At 45.9% G+C, this 20,029-nt stretch overlaps 1 protein-coding gene across 1 annotated transcript in view; it reads left to right on the forward strand.

Moving 5' to 3' along the window:
- The first annotated feature begins 6,484 nt into the window (after nucleotides 1-6,484).
- ABCG1 (ATP binding cassette subfamily G member 1) overlaps nucleotides 6,485-20,029 on the forward strand; it is a 93,801-nt gene continuing 80,256 nt past the window's right edge. The window contains exons 1-2 of the mRNA XM_003419025.3: nucleotides 6,485-6,618; nucleotides 14,037-14,280. Of these exons, the coding sequence (XP_003419073.1) occupies nucleotides 6,577-6,618; nucleotides 14,037-14,280 (286 nt within the window). The 5' untranslated portion in view covers nucleotides 6,485-6,576. The remainder of the gene's footprint in view (nucleotides 6,619-14,036; nucleotides 14,281-20,029) is intronic.

Below are 20,029 nucleotides of genomic sequence, written 5' to 3' on the forward strand. Positions count from 1 at the left end.
ATGAGACAGTCAAGAATGAAACAATACAAGAAATAAAATACAATGAACATAGGCAAATCCATAGATAAAGTAGATCAGAGGTTGTCAGGCTCTCTTTCCATTAGCAACTGCTAATGGCTACAGGGTTCCTTTTTAGGGTGATGAAATGTTCTAAAATTAGATTGTCGTGGTGGTTGCACAACTCTGTGGACATACTAAAAAGCATTGTATTGTATACTTTAAATGGATGAAATGTTTGGTGTATGAATTATATCACAACAAAACTATTTTTAAAAAGGAAAATGCAATGGATAAATAACTCCGTAATGCAGAAATGAGAGTTAATGACGGCTAACACTTACATGGTGCTTCCTAGAGGCTAGGGGCTGTTCCAAGAGCTTCGCTTAAATTAACTCATTTAATTCTCACAACAACTCCAAGAGGTAGGTACTATTATTATAACGCCCATTTTATAGAGAAGAAAACAGGTTCAGCAAGGTTTCTTGAAGAAGGTCACACAGCTAGTTCATGTGACAGTTGGGATTTGGGATTTGAATTCACCTCATCTGGTTTCTGGGGCTGAGCTCGTAACCACAACACTACACTGTATTTTAAGGTGCCACAACTTAGTATAGGACTAAATAACTCTTAACTGAATAGGCAGATAAATCGACTTTACCTGTTAACCACTGCTGTCAAGTTAATTCCAACTCGTAGTGACCCCATAGAACAGAGTAGAATTGCCCCATAGGTTTTCCAAGGAGCAGGTGATGGATTCTAACTGCCAACGTTTTGGTTAGTAGCTGAGCTCTTAACCACTGTGCCACCCTGGCCTCAGCCACAGAGGAGGGATGTGAGCTGGGTGTTGAAGAATGCATTGCCCTAAACTAAGCAGAAATGAGAGTATTGGGCATTTCCTTCTATTCCATCAATGTCTTAGTTCCTTAGTGCTGCCCTAACAGAAATGCTACAAGTGGGTGGCTTTAAAGAAGAGAATTTATTTTCTCACAGTTCTGGAGGCTCAAAGTCCAAATCAGGTCTTAGCCATGTGGATTCCTTCTGTGGGCCTCTTTCCTAGTTTCTGGTGTCTGCTGGTGATCCCGAGAGTTCCTTTGCTTGTAGAAAATGATCGCACATTATCTATCTTCTCCCTGTGAATGTGTGTGTGTCTATTATGGTCCTTTTATATCTCAGAAGTGATTATGTTTAGGATCCACCCTACACTGGTAAGACTCAAACTGACTGACTGATTACCTTATATTACATTATGGAAAGTGATTACATTAAACTAGATACAAGGTTGTTGTTGGTAGCTGCCATCAAGTTGGCTCTGACTCATGGCAACCTTACGTATAACAGAATGAAACATTGCCCGGTTTTGCACCATCCTCACAATCATTGCTATGTTCGAGCCCATATAAGGAAATTACATTACGTTAGATTGCATTGTGGAAGGTAACCTCCTCTACCCAAGGCTACCTGATTTAATCACATGCTAACAGCAACTAGACTAGTGTTTGATCAAACCACTGGGAGCCATAGCCTAGCCAAGTTGACACACAAAAAATTAACCATCATGATCAGCATAAAGCTCTTAAGCCCTGTTCTAGGCACAGGGGACATAGTAGTAACAAAATACCCAAATCCTTACCCTCATAGAACTACATTCTAGTGTGGGGAAACAGACAATAAACACATAAATGAATGTGGGGAGTGGCTAAAGCCTTACTTGCATCATACTTCAAATTTTTTATCAAGTATTAGTTGTAATTTCCCTGAGTCTGCCATGCTGGGAGGAAGCCCAAAGTAACCCATATGGAGAGACTTAATGGAGAGAGATGTCCAGCTACCCTCAGTTACTCCAGTCCCCACTATTTCAGTGCCAATCGCCATCTAACTTGAACCACATGAGAAATCTCAACCAGAATTGCCCAGCCAAGCCCTTCACAAGTTATTGACCCACAGAAACTATGAGGGGTAAAAATTACTGTTGTTTTAACCACTAAGTTTGGTGCTGATTTGTTATGCAACAACAGTAATCAGAAGAGTTGTTTAATTAAAAATAATCTGAAGATAAAAGTAAAGATCACCCTGGTAGAATGGGTCTAAGAGAAAAACTTCTTAAAGCAGGGTGACCCCTTAGGAAGCTTCTGGAATTTTCCAGCTGGAAGAGGACTTGGGCCAGCACTGTGAGGTGGTAGAAAGGAGTCAGGTTCCAGGCAGGTTTAGAAGGTTAAGCTGGTTGGAGTTGGTTTCTGTCACTTACAACCAGAAGAGCCCTGATACAGACCCCACAGATCTGCCCTATTTCCACATTATCTCTTATTCTGTGATTGGACACAAGAGGAATAGCAATAACAAGGACTAAAGTTGAAACCCTTGCTTTGTGCTGGGCACCAGGAACAGTGCTTTCTGTGATTTACGTCATATTCTCCCCAACAACCACACATGGTTGAGTTTGTTACTGCTCATTGCACTTATGTATCAGTGAGAACTCTGTCAGTGGCAGGAAATCCAGCAGCTCCAGTCACACCACCAAGGGCCCACTTTATCACTGTGTTTCCTCTCTGGCTTCATCCTCAAGCTCCACACAAGACTCCTGGCCACTCCTAGAAGCCCAGCAAGTAACATCCATCTCCCATTCCTGGCCAACCACCGTGGCCAGGCTGAATGGGAGATCCAAATTGGGTGAAACCAGTTGGCCTCCCCTGGAGCTGGAGATTGGTCAATCCTGCACTAATCACAGGGCAGAGAGCTGGGGGGTGGCTAACTCCAGATGGACATTCTGGGCCCATTCACAGAAATGAGGAGAGTGGATATTGAGCAGAAAATAGATGCCCATGACAACAGGCTGTGTCTTCCTCTCCTTGCTTATGCCCGTTCTGCTTGTCTTAGTCTCCTAGAGCTGCTGTAACACAAATACCACAAGTGGGTGGATTTAAAGAAGAACAATTTATTTTTTTACAGTTTTGGAGGCTAAATGTCCAAATCAGGGTCTCAGCCTTGTCAATTCCTACCTTGTCGGTAGCTCTGGGCGTTCCTTGGTTCCTTGGCTCATAGACAACTCTCAAATGTCACCTGTCTTCCCCCACGTATGTGTGTCTCTGTGTCCATTCTTTTCTTCTTGTGGTTAGGTTTAGAATTCATCTTACTTGGGTATGACCTCATTAACATAACAAAGAAAACCATATTTCCAAACAGGATTACATCCACAGGTAGAGGGCTTAGGATTCCAACACATGTTTTGGGGGGACACAATTCACTCCATAACACTGCCCCTGGAGCCAGCGGCAGAGTGGCAGGGCTGGGTAGCAATCCTGGTCCCCAGAGGTGAGGCACCTCTTCCCTCTGCCTTTTGCCCTAAACCCTCCCCAGAGGTTTGTGAATTTCAATCCTCCTTCTGGAACACATGGTCTTTGCTATTGTTTCTGTTCAGTACCTTCAAGGCCCTCTACACACCATCCTGTGCCTGGCACCCACAAAGTGGCACCTAGAACTACAGCTGTTTTATGTCCCTTGCCACAGCCAAGGGTAAAATAGAGGTAATTGATCAACTCTTCAAGCAAAACTGTTCAGAACACACAAAGTGAGTTCCTCCGCAAACTCAAAATGAGTTTGAACTCAAAAAGAGATCATACCCCATTTTTCTCTTTGAGTTGAGGGGGAGAATTTGGCTATGGTCTTCAGGCCTGTGGGTGTGAAGTTCACCTGTCTGGTGTGAAAAGCCTAGTGTGAGGAGGAGGGGTGAGGCTTTGATCATCTGAGGTGTGGTGGGAACAGTGACCCAGGTGTGGCAGAGGTGAGAAGAAACACATTTGTGTCTGTGGTTCCAAATCACTGAACACAAGCCTTTGAGTCTGAGACTGGGAGTCCAGAAGGCCTGTCACCATGGTTACCAAGAAATGAGATTCTATGGAGAAAAAAATGAATGACGCAGGAAACGTCAAAAGAAAATGGACGGAATATACAGAGTCACTGTACCAAGAAGAATTCGTCGACATTCAACAATTTCAGGAGTTAGCATATGATCAAGAATTGATGCTGCTAAAGGAAGAAGTCCAAGCTGCACTGAAGGCATTGGTGAAAAACAAGGCTCCGGGAATTAGTGGAACACCAACTGAAATGTTTCAACAAATGGATGCAATGCTGGAAGCTCTCACACATCTATGCCAAGAAATTTGGGACACAGCTACCTGGCCAACTGACTGGAAGAGATCCATATTTTTGCCCATTCCAAAGAAAAGTGATCCAACGGAATGCAGAAATTATCAAATAATATCATTAATATTACATGCAAGTAAAATTACGCTGAAGATCATTCAAAAACAGTTGCAGCAGTACATTGATAGGGAACTTAGAGAAATTCAAGCCAGATTCAGAAGAGAAAGTGGAAAGAGGGATATCAGTGCTGATGTCAGATGGATCTTGGCTAAAAGCAGAGAATACCATGAAGATGTTTACCTATATTTTATTGATTATGTGAAGACATTATACTGTGTGAATCATAACAAATTATGAATAACATTGAGAAGAATGAGAATTCCAGAACACTTAATTACGCTCATGGGGAAGCCTTACATAGACCTAGACCAATAGACAGTCATTTGAACAGATCAAGAGGATACTTGGTGATTTAAAATCAGGAAAGGTGGGCGTTAGGGTTGTATCTTGTCACCAGATTTATTCAGGCTCTATGCTGAGCAAATAATCCGAGAAACTGGACTATAGGAAGAAGAACGCAGCATCAGGATTGGAGGGAGACTCATTAACAACTTGCATTATACAGATGCCACAACCTTGTTTACTGAAGTGAAGAGGGCTTGAAGCACTTACTGATGAAGATCAAAAACTACAGCCTTCAGCAGGGATTACACCTCAACATGAAGAAAACAAAAATCCTCACAACTGGATCAATAAGCAACATCATGATAAATGAGAAAATACTGAAGTTGTCAAGGATTTCAGTTTATTTGGATCCACAATCAACACCCGTGGAAGCAGCAGTCAAGAAACTGAACGTTGTATTGCATTGGGCAAATCTGCTGCAAAAGACCGTTTTAAAGTGTTAAAAGGCAAAGATGTCACTTTGAGGACTAAGGTGTGCCTGATGGTATTTTCAGTCATCTCATATGCATGCAAAAGCTGGATAATGGAAAACTGAAGAAGAAATGATGCATTTGAATTATGGTGTTGGTGAAAATACTGAATATACACCATGGACTGTCAGAAGAATGAACAAATCTGTCTTGGAAGAAGTACAGTCAGAGTGCTCCTTAGAAGCAAGGGTAGTGAGACTTAGCCTTGCTTACTTTGGACATGTTATCAGGAGGGACCAGTCCATGAAGACGGACATCACGTCTGATAGTAGAGGGTCAGTGAAAAAGAGGAAGACCCTGCATGAGATGGATTGACACAGTGGCTGCAACGATGGGCTCAAACATAGCAGCGTTGTGAGTATCACGCAGGGCCAGGCAGTGTCTAGCTGTGTGTGGGGTGGCTATGAGTTGGAACCTACTCTACCGCCCCTAACAACAACAACAATATATAATAAGGGCTTTAGCAGATGTCAGGCCACCTGATATTCCCTTCTGGGGCAAAAAGGGTGGGTACCTGAGGCCCACTGCTTATGCAGGTACAATGAACACAGGTATGGGCTGGGTACTGAGCCGGGTACTGGCACAAGGGCTGGAGAAACACCTCAGTCTACAAAAATAAGCCTTTTCTTTGGTGGCGGTGGGGTGGAAGGCAGAGGCTTGGCCATCTTTACCTAGCACCCCTTGCTCCCCAGCACTTAATACTCTGGTGTGCAGATAATGTTGCACGTATGAGTGCCTGCGTAGCCTTGAGGAGGGTGGGGACCCCACATATGGCTCTGCCTCAGCTCATCTGGTGGCACAGTAGTTAAGAGTTTGGCTGCTAACCAAAAGATCAGCAGTTCGAATCCACCAGCCGCTTCTTGGAAAACCTATGGGGCAGTTTCACTCTGTCTTATAGGGTCGCTATGAGTCAGAATTGGCTAGAGAGCAACGTTTTTTTGTTTTTGTTTTTCCCCTCGTCTTTAGTCCTAGCAGCAGTAAGGCCTCAAGCTGCTACATGGCAGAGAGGTGCCCAGGAACTAAAAAAGAAAAGAAAAAAGAAAGCCCTGCCCCTCCCCGCTTCCCACCAGGACGCCCCTCTGGCTCCATCTACACAAACCTCCGGACTTGGAGGCGGTGGTCCTGAGTCCTGGGAACTGCGTGTCTGTCCAGACCCCCTGCGGCCTCGTCCGAGGCGCTCTGGCCAGCCCCCGCGGTTTTCTGAACTGTAGGGGCAATGGCCTTCCGGAAAACCGCAGCTAGGGGCGGCCGAGCCCATGCTCTCCCCGCAGGAGCACAACAAGAGCACGCGCACCTGCCCGCGGCCCCACCCCCTGGGCGTCGGCCAATCGCGGGCGTGGGGCGGAGCCGGAGCCCGAGCCCGAGCCCGAGCCGGAGCCCCAGCGGTGCGGGCGCAGCAGCTGAGCCAGGCCGAGCGCAGCCTCGTCCCCGCCGCCCGTGCCCGCCGTTTCTTCCCCGGCGCCCGCAGCCCCATCCCTGCCGCCGCCGCCGCCCCCGGGGCATGGCCTGTCTGATGGCCGCTTTCTCGGTCGGCACCGCCATGGTGAGTGCGCGGATCCTTCGCCCGCGAGCTTGGCTCTCTTGTCCAGGAGAGCAAGAAACCTACAAAGACCCTCGCCGTAAACCCGCTCCGCACTCGCTCTGCGGCTCCCGGGAGCGCGTCCTCCGGGGGTGACCTAGGCGCCCCGCCCGGCTTCTATAGCGTTTTCCCTGGCCACCTGGCATCTCAGGATGTTCCTGGGCCGACCGGGGACAGGAGGGGCGGGAGGCAGCCGGACAGCCCCGCGAGTGGACTGATGGCCTTGACCTTGTCCGCGTGCAGAAGAGGGGCTTGCAGCCTGGGGTGCCCTGAGCGCGCTGGGAGTGGCCGCAGCCTGCGCCGGAGGGAAGGGAGGTCCGATCCCTCTGCCGGCTGGCTCGGCCAGGGCGCGGGGAGCAGAGACTCCTTGTGCCACCTCCGGAGCGCCGATCAAGGGAACAAAAAGAGGGAGCTGCTCCCTGAGAGCTGGAGCCTGCGCTCCCCCTGCGCTCTGGTGGGGGGCAGGGGAACAGACAGCTTTTGCCAGACCTAATGGGGGACAGGGCGGCGGAGTTCCCAGGGAGGCAGACATGGGGCGAGGTGGATGCCTGCTGGCCCCCTTTCTGCACCCTGGAGAGAGATGGGGTGTAAAGAGAGGCGCACACTTCACTTGTTCTGAGGGTGCTAGCTCCGGAGTGGTTTGTGGCTAGACACAATGAAAGCAAGCGCTTTTCCAAGCGAAAGGTAAGAGACGCCTCTTGCGCGTTTGTAACATCTCCATAAACTCATATTGGAGAAACAAAAACAAAACTAATCATGCTTGCTTTACTGTCAACCCCGCACCCACCCCACCCCGCCTGGGGCCTTTCATTTCCGTGGTTAGCACATTAACGTTGCCGTTAGTTAGTTACGGACTAGATTTTAGGTTGTCTGAAGTACCCGCAGGAGCCCTGGTGGCGCAGTGGTTAAAGCCCTCAGTTGCTAACCGAGAGGTCGGCGGTTCGAACTCACCAGCCGCTCCGCTCCGAGGGAGAAAGATTTCCATAAAGATTATAATTTGGAAACCCTATGGGGCAGTTCTTCTCTGCCCTGCAGGGTCGCTATGAGTAGGAATAACTCCATGGCAAGTTTTTTTTTTAAGTACCCATAGAAAGTATTCGGTATTTCTGTTGGTATCGCACTATCCATCCATCCATCTTTCTTTTTGTATTTACTATCCTGCTAGTTACTTCCCTTAGGCTGTGCGCCCACAGTGCACAGCACGCACTGGGTTTTCATCGTCTCCGCCCCCCTCCCCCTTTATTTCATTTTTAGCAGGATGCTATTTGAAGTCAGCTGGGCTCAGCAGGGTTTGACCGACAGTTACCTCTTGCCTTATGCTCAAGGAAAAAAAAAAAAAACACACTGTAGCCGGGTTTCTGCGCATGCTCTGTTCTGACAACTGCATCCTAGGATTCCAAACAGGTTACTGTAGAACATACCGAGCCTCGCCAGCTCATTATGTAATGATTTTGTGTAAACCGATAGAATGCGGCCGCCAGAACCCTTAAGTCCGTTGGCAGAGGAGGGGAAGCCCAGGGGCAGAGGGAACTCGCCGGCCAGCCCCCATCTCTGGGAGTACTCTGTCTTTGTTACTTAAGAGACAATGAAAAACTTAAAAGCCAGTCTCCTCAGATTATTTGCTTTTATCTGGTTGGATGTTTGGGTAACATTTCCTTGGAAGTCTTCCTTTTACACTGGTTTATTTGGAAATCCTAAATGATGTGGAGAATGGAAGATTAAGGAGATCATTGATGCTCGTTTTACGTAAGGAAAATTTCAGATCTTTTCGTTGCTGAATGGCCACTGAAATCCTTTTAGGGAGGCAAAGGAGGCTTGTACACATGGAAAAGAAAAAAAAAAACGAATGAATCCAAATATTTTCAGATGTAGATCGTTCTTGTAGGTCAAGTAATGTTGGGTTTTGCTACAGCCCTGGAACTCAAGTGTTTTGTCCTTGCTTGTAGACAGTTTAGGGCTGGGCTCATTCTTTTCATTTCAGAGAACAATCTTTTGTTTGAAAGTCATTCCCCTTCCTGAAAACCTTGTACTTTGTTTATCAAAAAATATTTTATCCAAATTATAAACAAAGAGCCCTTGAAAGATACTCAGGATCTTGAGCTTGGTGTTTTCACCTTCCACACCCTTCCTCCTTCAGGTCCAGCCGTGTAGTGGCCCCAGGAAGTGTGTGTCTGGAGAAGGTGTTCTGGAGAATGAGAGAAGCATCTAGAAGAGGTGCTGGAATCCCCGAGCTGGGGGCCTAGAAGGGTGGGCACAGGTTTCCCAGTGGGATGGTGGGATTTAGGGCTGCTTGAAGAGCACTCTTGTTGATGGTGAGATTGGTGTTCTGAGTGGCAACCCAAGTGGAATCTGCCCTTGTTGCTTAGTTAAAGGGGCGATATTTTGGTGATTTTCCCATGGGCAGTCACATGGAAGATACTTGGTCAGACACTATGGACCCAGTGCTGCGGAATGCCAGGGAGGGATCTGCCCATCAAATAGCAAAGCCCACTGTCTAAGTGGACACCAAAGCTGGCAGTGATGAAGTAGACATGCCGAGCCCCCAGTGCCCACTTGTTTGTCTTCCTCTTGCCTCTTTTCCCCATGATGCTAAGGAAAGAGTTTCTGTCTTTAACTCTGCTTCCTGGACTCAACAGAGCAAACTAGTGTCCAAATGGAAACCCTGGTGGTGTAGTGGTTAAGAGCTATGGCCGCTGACCAAAAGGTCAGCAGTTCAAACTCACCAGGTGCTCCTTGGAAACCCTACAGGGCAGTTCTACTCTGTCCTACAGGGCCGCTATGAGTCAGAATCTACTTGATGGCAACTTTTTTTTTTTTTTTTAGTCTCCAAATGGCCTGGGGGTGGCTAACTGATCCTGAGAGATCCCTCTCTATATGTCCAGCATTGAAACAGAAATTCTGGGTCACTCTGCTTCGTGCCCACGAAAATATTCTCATGACCAGCAGCCAGGAAAGCTCCAAACAGGGTCTCTGCATTCAACCTCCATGAATGAACCTACTATTATTTGCAATGTATTATGCAGCACAAAGTGTGTGTGGAGGGGGAAGTTCATAGACGACAGGGAAACAGAGCAATGAAAGGAAATAAATGAGAAGGGAAGTGGTACTTGTCTTCTTTTTAATGAGCTCAGGAGGCAAAGCAAAAGCTAGCTGCAACCTGCATTGCTGGCAGCTCTCGTCTGAGGGTGTTCTTCCAGAGAACGAGTCCATTTCAGAGTGACGGGCCCCTGCCCCACATCATACCGATTTTTCTGATTTTATTAATTGAGCAAGGCTCTCTGGCACCTAGGTGGAAAGGCAGGAAAGGCAGGAACCTATGTGCATAGCTTGGGGTTGGTTTCTTTGGAGGTGGGGACGGATGATTTCCTAAGTGTGTTGTGGCTTTCCCTATAATGGTCATCCTGTAAAGGGCTGACCCAGGGTCACCTACAACTTGCCTATAGAAAGCTCAGCAATGTTCAGACCATTGGACAGGAGCTGAGAAGGCTTCTGTTGTTAGGGAGGTCAGGTGGAAGGAGGGGATATAGAGTTGGAAGCCCCACTGGAGCTGGACCCCAGGGAGCCAGGATGCCTGGCTACTCACCAACTGGGGGATCTTATGCCAGTCCAGCAGTCTCTCCATTCCTTTGAGTCCTTCTCGGAAATGGAGATGGTAATACCCACCTTCTAGTGTTGGGGAGAGAATTAGAGGTATGGTTTATACACTATGGAGTTTTCAATGGGTACATTGTAATTGCTGAATCAGTAGTAGCTGTTGTTTATAATCATTTATCTAGGATGCATGAGGTGTTATTATTTAATATTTCAAATAGTAAGTGCTTGACTCTATGGCTTCTCTCTCTCTCACTCCTGAATCAGTTTAGTCACCTAACTTTGTCCTACTGACCTGCCCACTTGTCTCCGTCTCGACAGCCACCATTGCCCCTCTGCCAAAGCAGCAGCCACCTGTCTGTCCCCCACCACTCCCTCTCCACGGCACTGCAGGAGCCACCATTCTCAGCTGCAAATCTGGTTCTCTTACTCCCTGGCATTAGACCCAGTCCTGGCTGCTTGGAGACCACCAGATGAAGTCCAAAATCGTTAGCACGGTTGGCCAGTGGGGGAAGTCAGACCCTCATCAGAATATAGGTCAGACTGGTATATCTGCCAGTCAGTAGATCAATGGAGTAATGCTGTCATCCCTACACATTATTTTGGGTTTCTTCAATGAGGAAAGAAATGACCCGACAGATGCCTGAGGTGGGTTCCTGGGGGGAGGGTATGGATGTCCATGGCACCTGGAACGCTGAGTGTAGAGCTTGAGGGGGTCCTACGACTGGAGAGGAGCTTGCTGGATCATCTCCACCCCCTGCCTCCACAACTGAGCGCACAGCCATTGGGGATCTCCAGAGTTAGAGCCCCAAGCCTATGGCAGAATATGGGTTTGGAACCAGCCCTTTTTGCCTTTCCATTTCTGTGGCCAAGAGCTAATTGTCTTGTCCCACTGCTCCCTCCCCCACTCCCCAAAGCCAGGATTTGGAGTTCCCAGGGCTCCTTTGAAGTCAAAGTGGGTTATAAGCCTGTGATAGCAGCATGTGGTCTCCAGAGAGCAGGGTGAATGGGCAAAGGGGTGGCATTCGGTGCCCTGCTTTGTTGCCAGAGCCAAGGGTATACCTGAGCAGGAGTGGGATTGTCTATTAATCCTCCAAGTTGCCCAACACAGAAGGCAGAGGCTGCACCGTAACCCTCTGTCCAGGATCCTTTAGCCACACGGTCACCCCAAGGCTATGGGGAGTCCTGTTGACAAACAAAGACAAATCTTCACTAACTTCGTTTCAGGAATTGATGAGCCTACTTACTTTTGTGTCTGAAGCGTTTCATATCCTCTGTGCCGGCAGGCAGCTGAGCCTCATTTTGTCAGCGTTGCATTCTGCACCTTTATTTTTATCCACAGAATGTTACAGTCCATGAGCTAGTTTTTTATTTGGTTCAGGTTTTCAGAAGCAGGCAACGCCTGTGAGGAGTGCATGTGCGTGTGTGCCTGTGTGTGTGCGCATGCATGCATTTGTGTCTGTCCGTGTATTTGTGCATTGTGTACGTGTGTGTTTGCATGTCTTTTTCTTAAAATGGCAAAACTACATTTTCAACTATCAAAAGAATCTGTGCCCACTTCTCCTCAGCCCCGCATTTGAAACCTTCAAGCTTAGAGATGGATTTTTGAGTCCTTAAACACCATAAGGGAAATCATGCCAGCTCTTCAGTGATACAGTTGTCTGCCCTAAAGAAGGCATTCTAATAGGGAAGTTGTTTTTGATCCCTTGAGTTGCTGGGGTTTGTGGGCTCTCTTTGTTTGTTTGTTTTTTCTTGGGTGATTCATTCTTTATTTTGGTTTTGGCTTTTTGATTAGATACACTAGTGACCAAAGCTAGCAACTCTAAAAGAAATAGTTACCAAAGCTATGGAAAAACCCAGTGCATTGTGGCTCCTCTTCAGGACAAACAGCGACCTGGTGGTGTCTCTTCAGTCCCCAGGGCAGTCAGAATAGCTTGATTTATCCAAGATGGCTTTTGATGGGCTCTTCTGTTGGGGGAAAAAAAAAAAATTTTTTTTTTTTTCTGTTGAGGCCTTCAACAGTATGGTGGACTGATGCAGAAGGCCCATGCTTTTAGAACCGTGGACCTGTGGAAGCAGCTAGAAAAAGTACAACATAATATTTGTCTACCCCAGGGTTCTTCTGTGTTTAGGAGATACCTGGGCATATTGATTGGTTCGGAGTGCCAAGCCATTAGAAGAGGATATTCCTTTCTTTGCATAAATACTTTCGGTTCTTGGCACATCTGTTACAGTTCATTTGACTCCCAATGGAGTCGTTAAAAGCCAATGCTAGCTACAAAATATTAGGCACTCTTGCGATGCAGTAGAAAGAACACCTGTTTTCTGATGACTCAAACTCTTGAAACAACCCTTACTTGTTTGTAGGGCATGGGGTGGGTTCCTTAAATTGTCTGTGCCCCAGTTCCCTTGTCCATATAATGGAGAAAAAAATACCAACATTTCTGACTTTTCAGTGCTATTGTGAAGATACAATGAAAGAGTAGAGTTGTAAGTGATTTGGAAAATTTAAAAGTAAAATGCAAAAACCAACCCCCACAAAACCCGGGAGCTCAGTGGTGTTATTTCTCTTGAGAATTTTTATGAGATCATGGAGGAAAGCATTAAAATAGCTCATTTTAAGGAAGACTTTTTCAGTTATACATTTCTCAGGAGCTAGTCTCATGCCTCCATACCGAGTATTTTATAAGTGGACTGCAAATCCACTACCACCACTAGTTGCCTTCAAGTCGACTCTGACTCATGGAGACGTTGTGTCAGAATAGAGCTGTGCTCCAAAGGGTTGGTTTCCAGTGGCTTATTTTTTGGAAGTAGAACACCAGGCCTTTCTCCTGAGGTGCCTCTGGGTGGGTTCATACCTCCAACTAGGAGGCTGCTTCAAGAGCTGAGTGCTTACAAGGGAAAGATTAGTCCAAAGGACTAAAGGACCGCATCTACCATGGCCTCCACGAGACTGAGTCCAGTACAACTAGATGGTGCCTGACTACCACCACTGACTGCCCTGTCAGGGATCACGATAGAGGGTCCCAGACAAGCTGGAGAAAAATGTAGAACTAAATTCTAACTCAAAAAGAAAGAGCAGACTTGCTGGCCTGACAGAGGCTTGAGAAACCCTGAGAGTATGGCCCCCGGCCACCCTTTCAGCTCAGTAATGACGTCGCTCCCAAGGTTTACCCTTCAGCCAAAGATTAAACAGACCCACGGACCAAAACAGGACTAAAGGGGCACACCAACCCTGGGGCAGGGACTGGAAGGCAGGAGATAACAGGAAAGCTGGTAATGGGGAAGCCAGGGTTGAGAAGGGAGAGTGTTGACATCTCATGGTGTTGTTAACCAGTGTCATACAACAATGTGTATACTGTTTCATGAGAAACTAGTTTGTTCTGTAAACCTTCATCTAAAGTACAATTAAAGAAAAAAAAAAGAGCCGAGTGCTTAACCATTTGAACCGCCCAGGGACTGCAAATAATCATTTTTGATGGTGGCCCTTGTTATTTTCTTTGAGGCAAAAAAGCAAATAATTACTTTATTACAGTTTTGTGATTAGATTTTATGATTCCCGTGTAAGACTGGTAGATCAGCTTAACATTTTATCTTCAGCATTTTTTGAATAGAACATAAAATGTCAGACAGAGATGACAGATTCCTTTAAGTAAGCACCTTTGTTCTTGTGCCAAAGGCACTCTCGTAGTTGCGGAAGTGTCGTAATTACTAATCAGTGACCTTGGGCCTGATGGTGGATCTCTTGATGTAGCTTATAACATATCGTGTTGCTTCCTCCCTGTTTTTAGAACGCCAGCAGTTACTCCGCAGCAATGACGGAGCCGAAGTCGGTGTGCGTCTCAGTGGACGAGGTGGTCTCCAGCAGCATGGATGCTAGTGAGACAGAGCTGCTGAATGGGCACCTGAAAAAAGTGGACAACCACCTCACTGAGGCCCAGCGCCTCTCCTCCTTGCCTCGGAGGGCAGCTGTGAACATTGAATTCAAGGACCTCTCCTACTCCGTTCCTGAAGGTCCCTGGTGGAGGAAGAAAGGTAGGGAGGGAGGCCACTTTGTTCATTAAGAGATGGGAGGGTCCTGTGAAGGAAACAACAGGTTGTTTGAGGAAAATCTTGGGTCTGGAAGCTGAGAGGCCAAGAGTCTTTTCCCAAGTTTGTTACTGCTAAGGCAACTTATTTAATTCTTCAGGCTCTATTTTTCTCAGCTATAAAATGAAGAAGTTGGATTAGATGACCTCAAAGTTCACGGTGATGCTAAAATTCTGTGATGTTGTTACAAATGACCTGTAGTTGGAAAAAAAAAAAAAAAAGAACAGCACCAAGGTTGACCATAGTCAGTGTGTGCTTGTTTCCGTTTGTGCTCCAAGGGTCAACTTCTGTGAATGCTGTTTATGTTAGTCTTTCACGATGGAACTATTCTTTAACACTTCAGATCAAATGGAAAATGGCACTACCTCCTGAGTTCGAAGTGTTCAAAAGTAGCCTGTGACCTAGAGTGGCATCCCTGGAAACCAATTATTTGTGTTAAGGATCTTGTAAGGACTTTTTAGTGGTTGGTGTTGGTATGCACTAAATATAAATAAACTGTATTAAAAGGAGTCATATAGACACAAATGGAAGAAACAGAGAGGGCTGGAATTTAGGAGGTCTCTGAAAAAACACACAGTACAGGAATTTGCCGTAGGCATGTTGCACGTTATAGGGAATTGACAACTGGCTTGTATTTTGAGTTTTCTCAGCAACTTGGTTGCTTCCTTTCCCAGCTGTATATTTTCACAACGTCTAATAGAGTTAATCTCTCCTTAGGTTGACACTTCTTCTTCCAGCCAGACCTAGCTCTTCCTATGGGATATATTCCTCATCTCCCTCTGGTCTGTGTGACCATAATCTGTCCAGGAGTGCTCTGTCTTTCAGGTGGGAGGGAGAGCTGATGGGAAGACAACTTGTTGGCCATCACCAAGATATGAGGGTCCCTAGTTTCTAATGAATCAATTAAAACAACTTGAACATATATGAGGAATTTTGAACAATGAAAGTGACTCCGGTACCACTGGAAAATTGTTAATTTTTTAAGACTCTCAACTTAAAGTCTAGATTCAATCCTACTTTCTTTTTGAAGAAGAATGATCAACCAAGACTTGCTTTGTTTATTTTTAATTTTTCTTCTTTTTTTTCTGTTACCTTCATTTTGTTTGCCTACTCTCTTGACACCTAAACCTCTAAGACCACAGATGCAGGCACTGGAGGTAATTTAGAAACTAGATGGACTTGTCTCTGGGATCTGCCAGCCCGGGTTGGTTGTGGATGATTTTATGTCTATGTAAGGATTAGGAACAGCTCCCATACCTTCTCAACGGTCAATTGTACAGTATCGTTATCTGATACATTTTTAGAGAATGCCAGGCTGTTTTGTGAAGAAAGAAATTCTGTGGCTGGCTTAGGGCTGGGTCCATGTGTTTATAGAGGGACAGCCTTTTCCTTCTCAACTTAAGAAAGATTTTATAGAAAAATGCACTGATAAGTCAGGAGGACAATTTTTTTTTTTTGGCTCCATGTGTGTTTATAAATCTATGCACTGTGGCAAACCTGTGAATGACATGGAGTGATTTCTGTCTATCTGTCAGGTGTGACCTGGAAAACATTGTCCTGGTGGTTGAAAATGCCTGCACAGGTATCCTGTAAGTGGAAGGTGGTTTGCAATGCAGAAACACAAACACTTGAAAACTGTAGCAGAATCTTGGTTTGAAATCCAACACTTAAGCTGTGGCATAAAACAGGTGCTCAGTCAATGTTTGCAAAGGGAAAAAACTCATTCTCAGCCATGCATGTGGTTGGCAAACCATATATTCTCTAAGAGTTAAAATCTGTCAGGGTAGTAGTCAAAAAGTTAACGAATGGGTGATGGTCTCTTATCAGCACGGGAGGGGCCATAACCAGTTTGTTCTAGGTGACTCTCTAGGAAGCTCAGCCCAGGTGGCCACCAGATAAACACTTGCCCTGCAGTAACCCTGTGTGGGCTCAGGAGGGGGAGGAGTAGGAAATGGGCATGAGGGACCTGCCCATGAGTCAGAGATGGTTACAGCCAGAGGGGATTACAGACATGATCGGTCCGGTGTGTCACAGCTGCTGGTTTCTCAATCTGTGGCCGGCTTCCTGCCCAGCTCTCATTCTCAGCAGCAACAGCAGCTGTGTCTGACTTCTCACCTTTTGCCACCTCCTCTCTACATCCCATCCCCTTTGTTTCCCTGTTCCTGAAATTGAGAACTTAGGTGATTTCTCACTCCAGTGTGAACTTAGGGTGGAAAATACTTGCCCACCTCCTTGTGGGATAGAAAGGAAACTGAGACTGAGTGGTTTAGGGGCTTGCCCATGCTCCGGATCTGGTGAGAGGCAAGCCTGAGACTAGAGCGGAGGTCTCTACCTCTTTGTAGCCCAACAGAGTGACCCTGCCTTGCCTCGAGCAGGGCCTTCAGGGGTCCCAGTGTCCCTGAGTCCACGTGGCCACTGGGGAAGCAGGGCTCTTCCTGGAGGCTTGGTTGCCCATAATGCCCTGTCCTGCTGTTGTGGCCACATCGGGTTGGAGGCTGCAGCCAGGAAAATCTAGAATTATCCCTGCTGAGGGAGTTAGCTGCAGAAGCTCCTCTCAGAGCTCACCACTCTCTCATGACCACCATGTTCTTGGGTGCTACCTCCAGTTGACTCTGAACTTGAATAATGCATCTTCCCAACTAATAGCCACCCCTAGGCTGAAGAATAAAGCATGTATTAGGTATGGGCCCCACAGCAGGGCTGCTCACTTGGAGTTCCTCCATGGCCCTGGTCCAACATGCAAATTCCATTTATGCCTTTCCACAGTTGACTGGTCTCTTTGTCTGCTTCTGTTCTGGCTGATTCTGGAAGTCTCCTTTGGTCCAACATGGGTTCTTCCCTTTCCCGTTTTTGTCCCTCTGATAGTTGGTGAGTGTCTCAGTCCTCACGGATGATTAGGTCAAGCTGAGCGGTTGAATCCCCGTCACTGTCTGCATTTTCCTTTTCTTACTGTGGCGATTTTATAGTTGGCATCATCTCTGTGTGACTCCAAGTACAGCCTTTGAGACGGAGGTGGCTTCTCTTCTTGCTTCTTTCATCCTAGTAGTTTTACTATCTACGGAAAGCTGATTGTTCTTAATTTTTTTAATTCAGCTTTATGTGTTGAGATAATTATGATGATCATGCTGGAATTGGGCACCGTGGCATCGCTTAGGGGCAAAGCATCTCCAAGTAAAATAGCTGAAGGAGTTTTTCAAGCTCCTGGTCCAACCCCGTCATTGAATAGCTAAGGAAACAGGAGCCTGCAAGCAGAAGTGATTTACTCAAGGTGAAAGCCAATGCTGGCACCCAGCTGTTCTGAGTTACAGTCTAGATTTCTTTCCATTATAAAGATGTTGGACCACTCACCATAAATTCCAGGAAAGCCCTTTCCCACACTCTTTTACTCAAAACATGGTGCTAGGACACAAACTCAACACAGAATATTCTAGCAAAGTTCGGCATTGTGACTAGAATAGCATTATAAACTCCTACGTAATTATTTTAAAAAAGGAAGACAAGATGAAGAGGACTTCACAATCCTTAGAAAAAAGGTGACGAGTGAATAAACAGTATTTCTGAGCAAAAGATGCCAAAGACAGATTCTCTAAATCAGTCTTTGAGCTTGATGATTGCCAAGCACTGAATATGGTGTTTCACAAAACATCTTGTGTTTTCAATTGTAGTCACATTTTCACCATATGATTAATGATGTCTTTGGAGGAGAAACTAGATCATGTAATAGATTCCTAGTAGAGAACATAATTCTGAAAGGAGCTATTCTCAGGGGAGAGAAGTATACCCCAAGGATAATTTCACATGCTTCTGATACAGTAATTACTTTCCCTCAAGGAATTCCCTCTTGTAGCATAAGTTTGGTGGGACGAATGACTTGGAACAGTAGTGGCTTCAGTGCTGCCCCAAAACAAACTCTTATGTCAGGGGACGTACTAGAAAAATATGCTTTAGCTGTTCTCCCTCACCCCCTCCGTGTAACTTTCTTTTGAAAGCAGCTTTCGCTTCCTGTAAGGTAGATATTGGGTTGGTGACTCTGAAAACTTCTTCTTAAGAAGAGAATCCACATAATGAAATACTTCTTAGGTGAAGATGATGGTGATGAGGAGAAGACGTTATGTTTAAATAGTGCAATCTGGCTTTCAGCTCCCATTCACCCAGGAATCTCGTTTACTAGGGAGTGATGAGTCTCAATTAATAAATGGAGCACGTGGGGGTATTCTGTATACTGTCCCCTCCTCAAAGAGGTCTGAACAGTTTACGAGTACAGTTGACCAAACCTAAAGCAGTTCTTTGGTCCGCTTGGCTCATAGGGTTGATTCGGGGGGAAGGGGAGTATGCCTACTTTACCAGTGGAAAACTGTGACGTGAGGCTCAGGGACATGCCCAAGGTCATAGTGGTGGACAAGATGGGACTTGAAATCAAGGCTACAGGATCTCAGGCCAAGATAAGTCACCAGCAGGGTTTACAAGGAAATTGGTTAAGTGCTTAGCCCAGATGTGGGCACACCAGTAGACCCGCCCAGGCCATGGATGTGCCTTATCCTTTTTTTACAGAATGGTTAGGGGTTGCCTTGAATGTTAACTCTGACTTATTTTTCTTTCCGTTGGTCTTCTTCAATGCCTGTTACCTTTTGTCATTCATAAGTTTGCATAAAGGAATTTTACAGTCCTTGGGAGGCAGACACTCTAGCCATCCTGTTCCCTTACCAGTGTGGCAGGGCTGATATGTACGGTGTGACTGCTCTCACACAAGTGACACGTTCTTAGAAATTAAATACACCTCCCAAGATTACCTTGTGATGAAGTTCAGGTTGAGAACAAAAGTAATCATATCTGGGGCTTTACAGAGTTCTCTTTACTATTCTTCAGTTAGGCCCTTGTCTCAAAGTGGTAACACCCCTCGTGGAATGGAATATCATCTTCTGCTCTGAAATCCAATTCTTCAGCCTCATGCTTGCCAAAACCCAGGAAGGAGTTAAACATTCTGTGCAGCTTCAAGCCAGATTATCTTTATTGGTTTGCTTCTAAGCTATAAAAATGTGTTTAACACCCTTTTCAAATTAGTGTTCGCTTTCTCTTAGTTTCCATAACTATTTCACAAGGCAGGTGCCTGTAATGACAGGTTGGCCAAAATGAATGGAATGTGTTATTAATAAATCCCGTTCAGGAATTCCATTAAGGGAAGACTGGATCCCAACCAAGTGCTGGGTGACTTGATCCAATCCTCTGGAACAGAGACAGGAAGTGAAGTCCAGTTATAGGAAGACTGCAAAGATCCTGAGAGAGCTATGGGTTTTCAGAGAGGCAGGTTGCTCAGGTTTGAAGGGGATTTGTAGTCCCTTAGAATGAATTTTTTTTTTTAATGCGTTTTTTGGGTTTAGAATGAATGAGTCCCTGAGTAATGCAGACGATTAATGTGCTTGGCTGCTAACTGAAAGGTTGGAGCTTAGAGTCCACTCAGAGACACCTCAAAAGAAAGGCCCAGCAATCTGCTTTAGAAAAATCGGCCATTGAAAACCCTATGAAGCACAGTTCTGTTCTGACACACGGGGTCTCCAGGAGTCAGAATCTACTCAGTGGCAACTGGCTATTTATTTTTAGAATAATGAATTACTTTTGTGCTTCTTGGGAGCTATCACAGGTCCAAAAAGAAATTGCTTTTAATCCTTTTGTCTTTGTCTTCATCTCAGGTGTAGCT

Source organism: Loxodonta africana, chromosome 2, assembly GCF_030014295.1.
Source record: "Loxodonta africana isolate mLoxAfr1 chromosome 2, mLoxAfr1.hap2, whole genome shotgun sequence".
Lineage (NCBI taxonomy): Eukaryota > Metazoa > Chordata > Mammalia > Proboscidea > Elephantidae > Loxodonta > Loxodonta africana.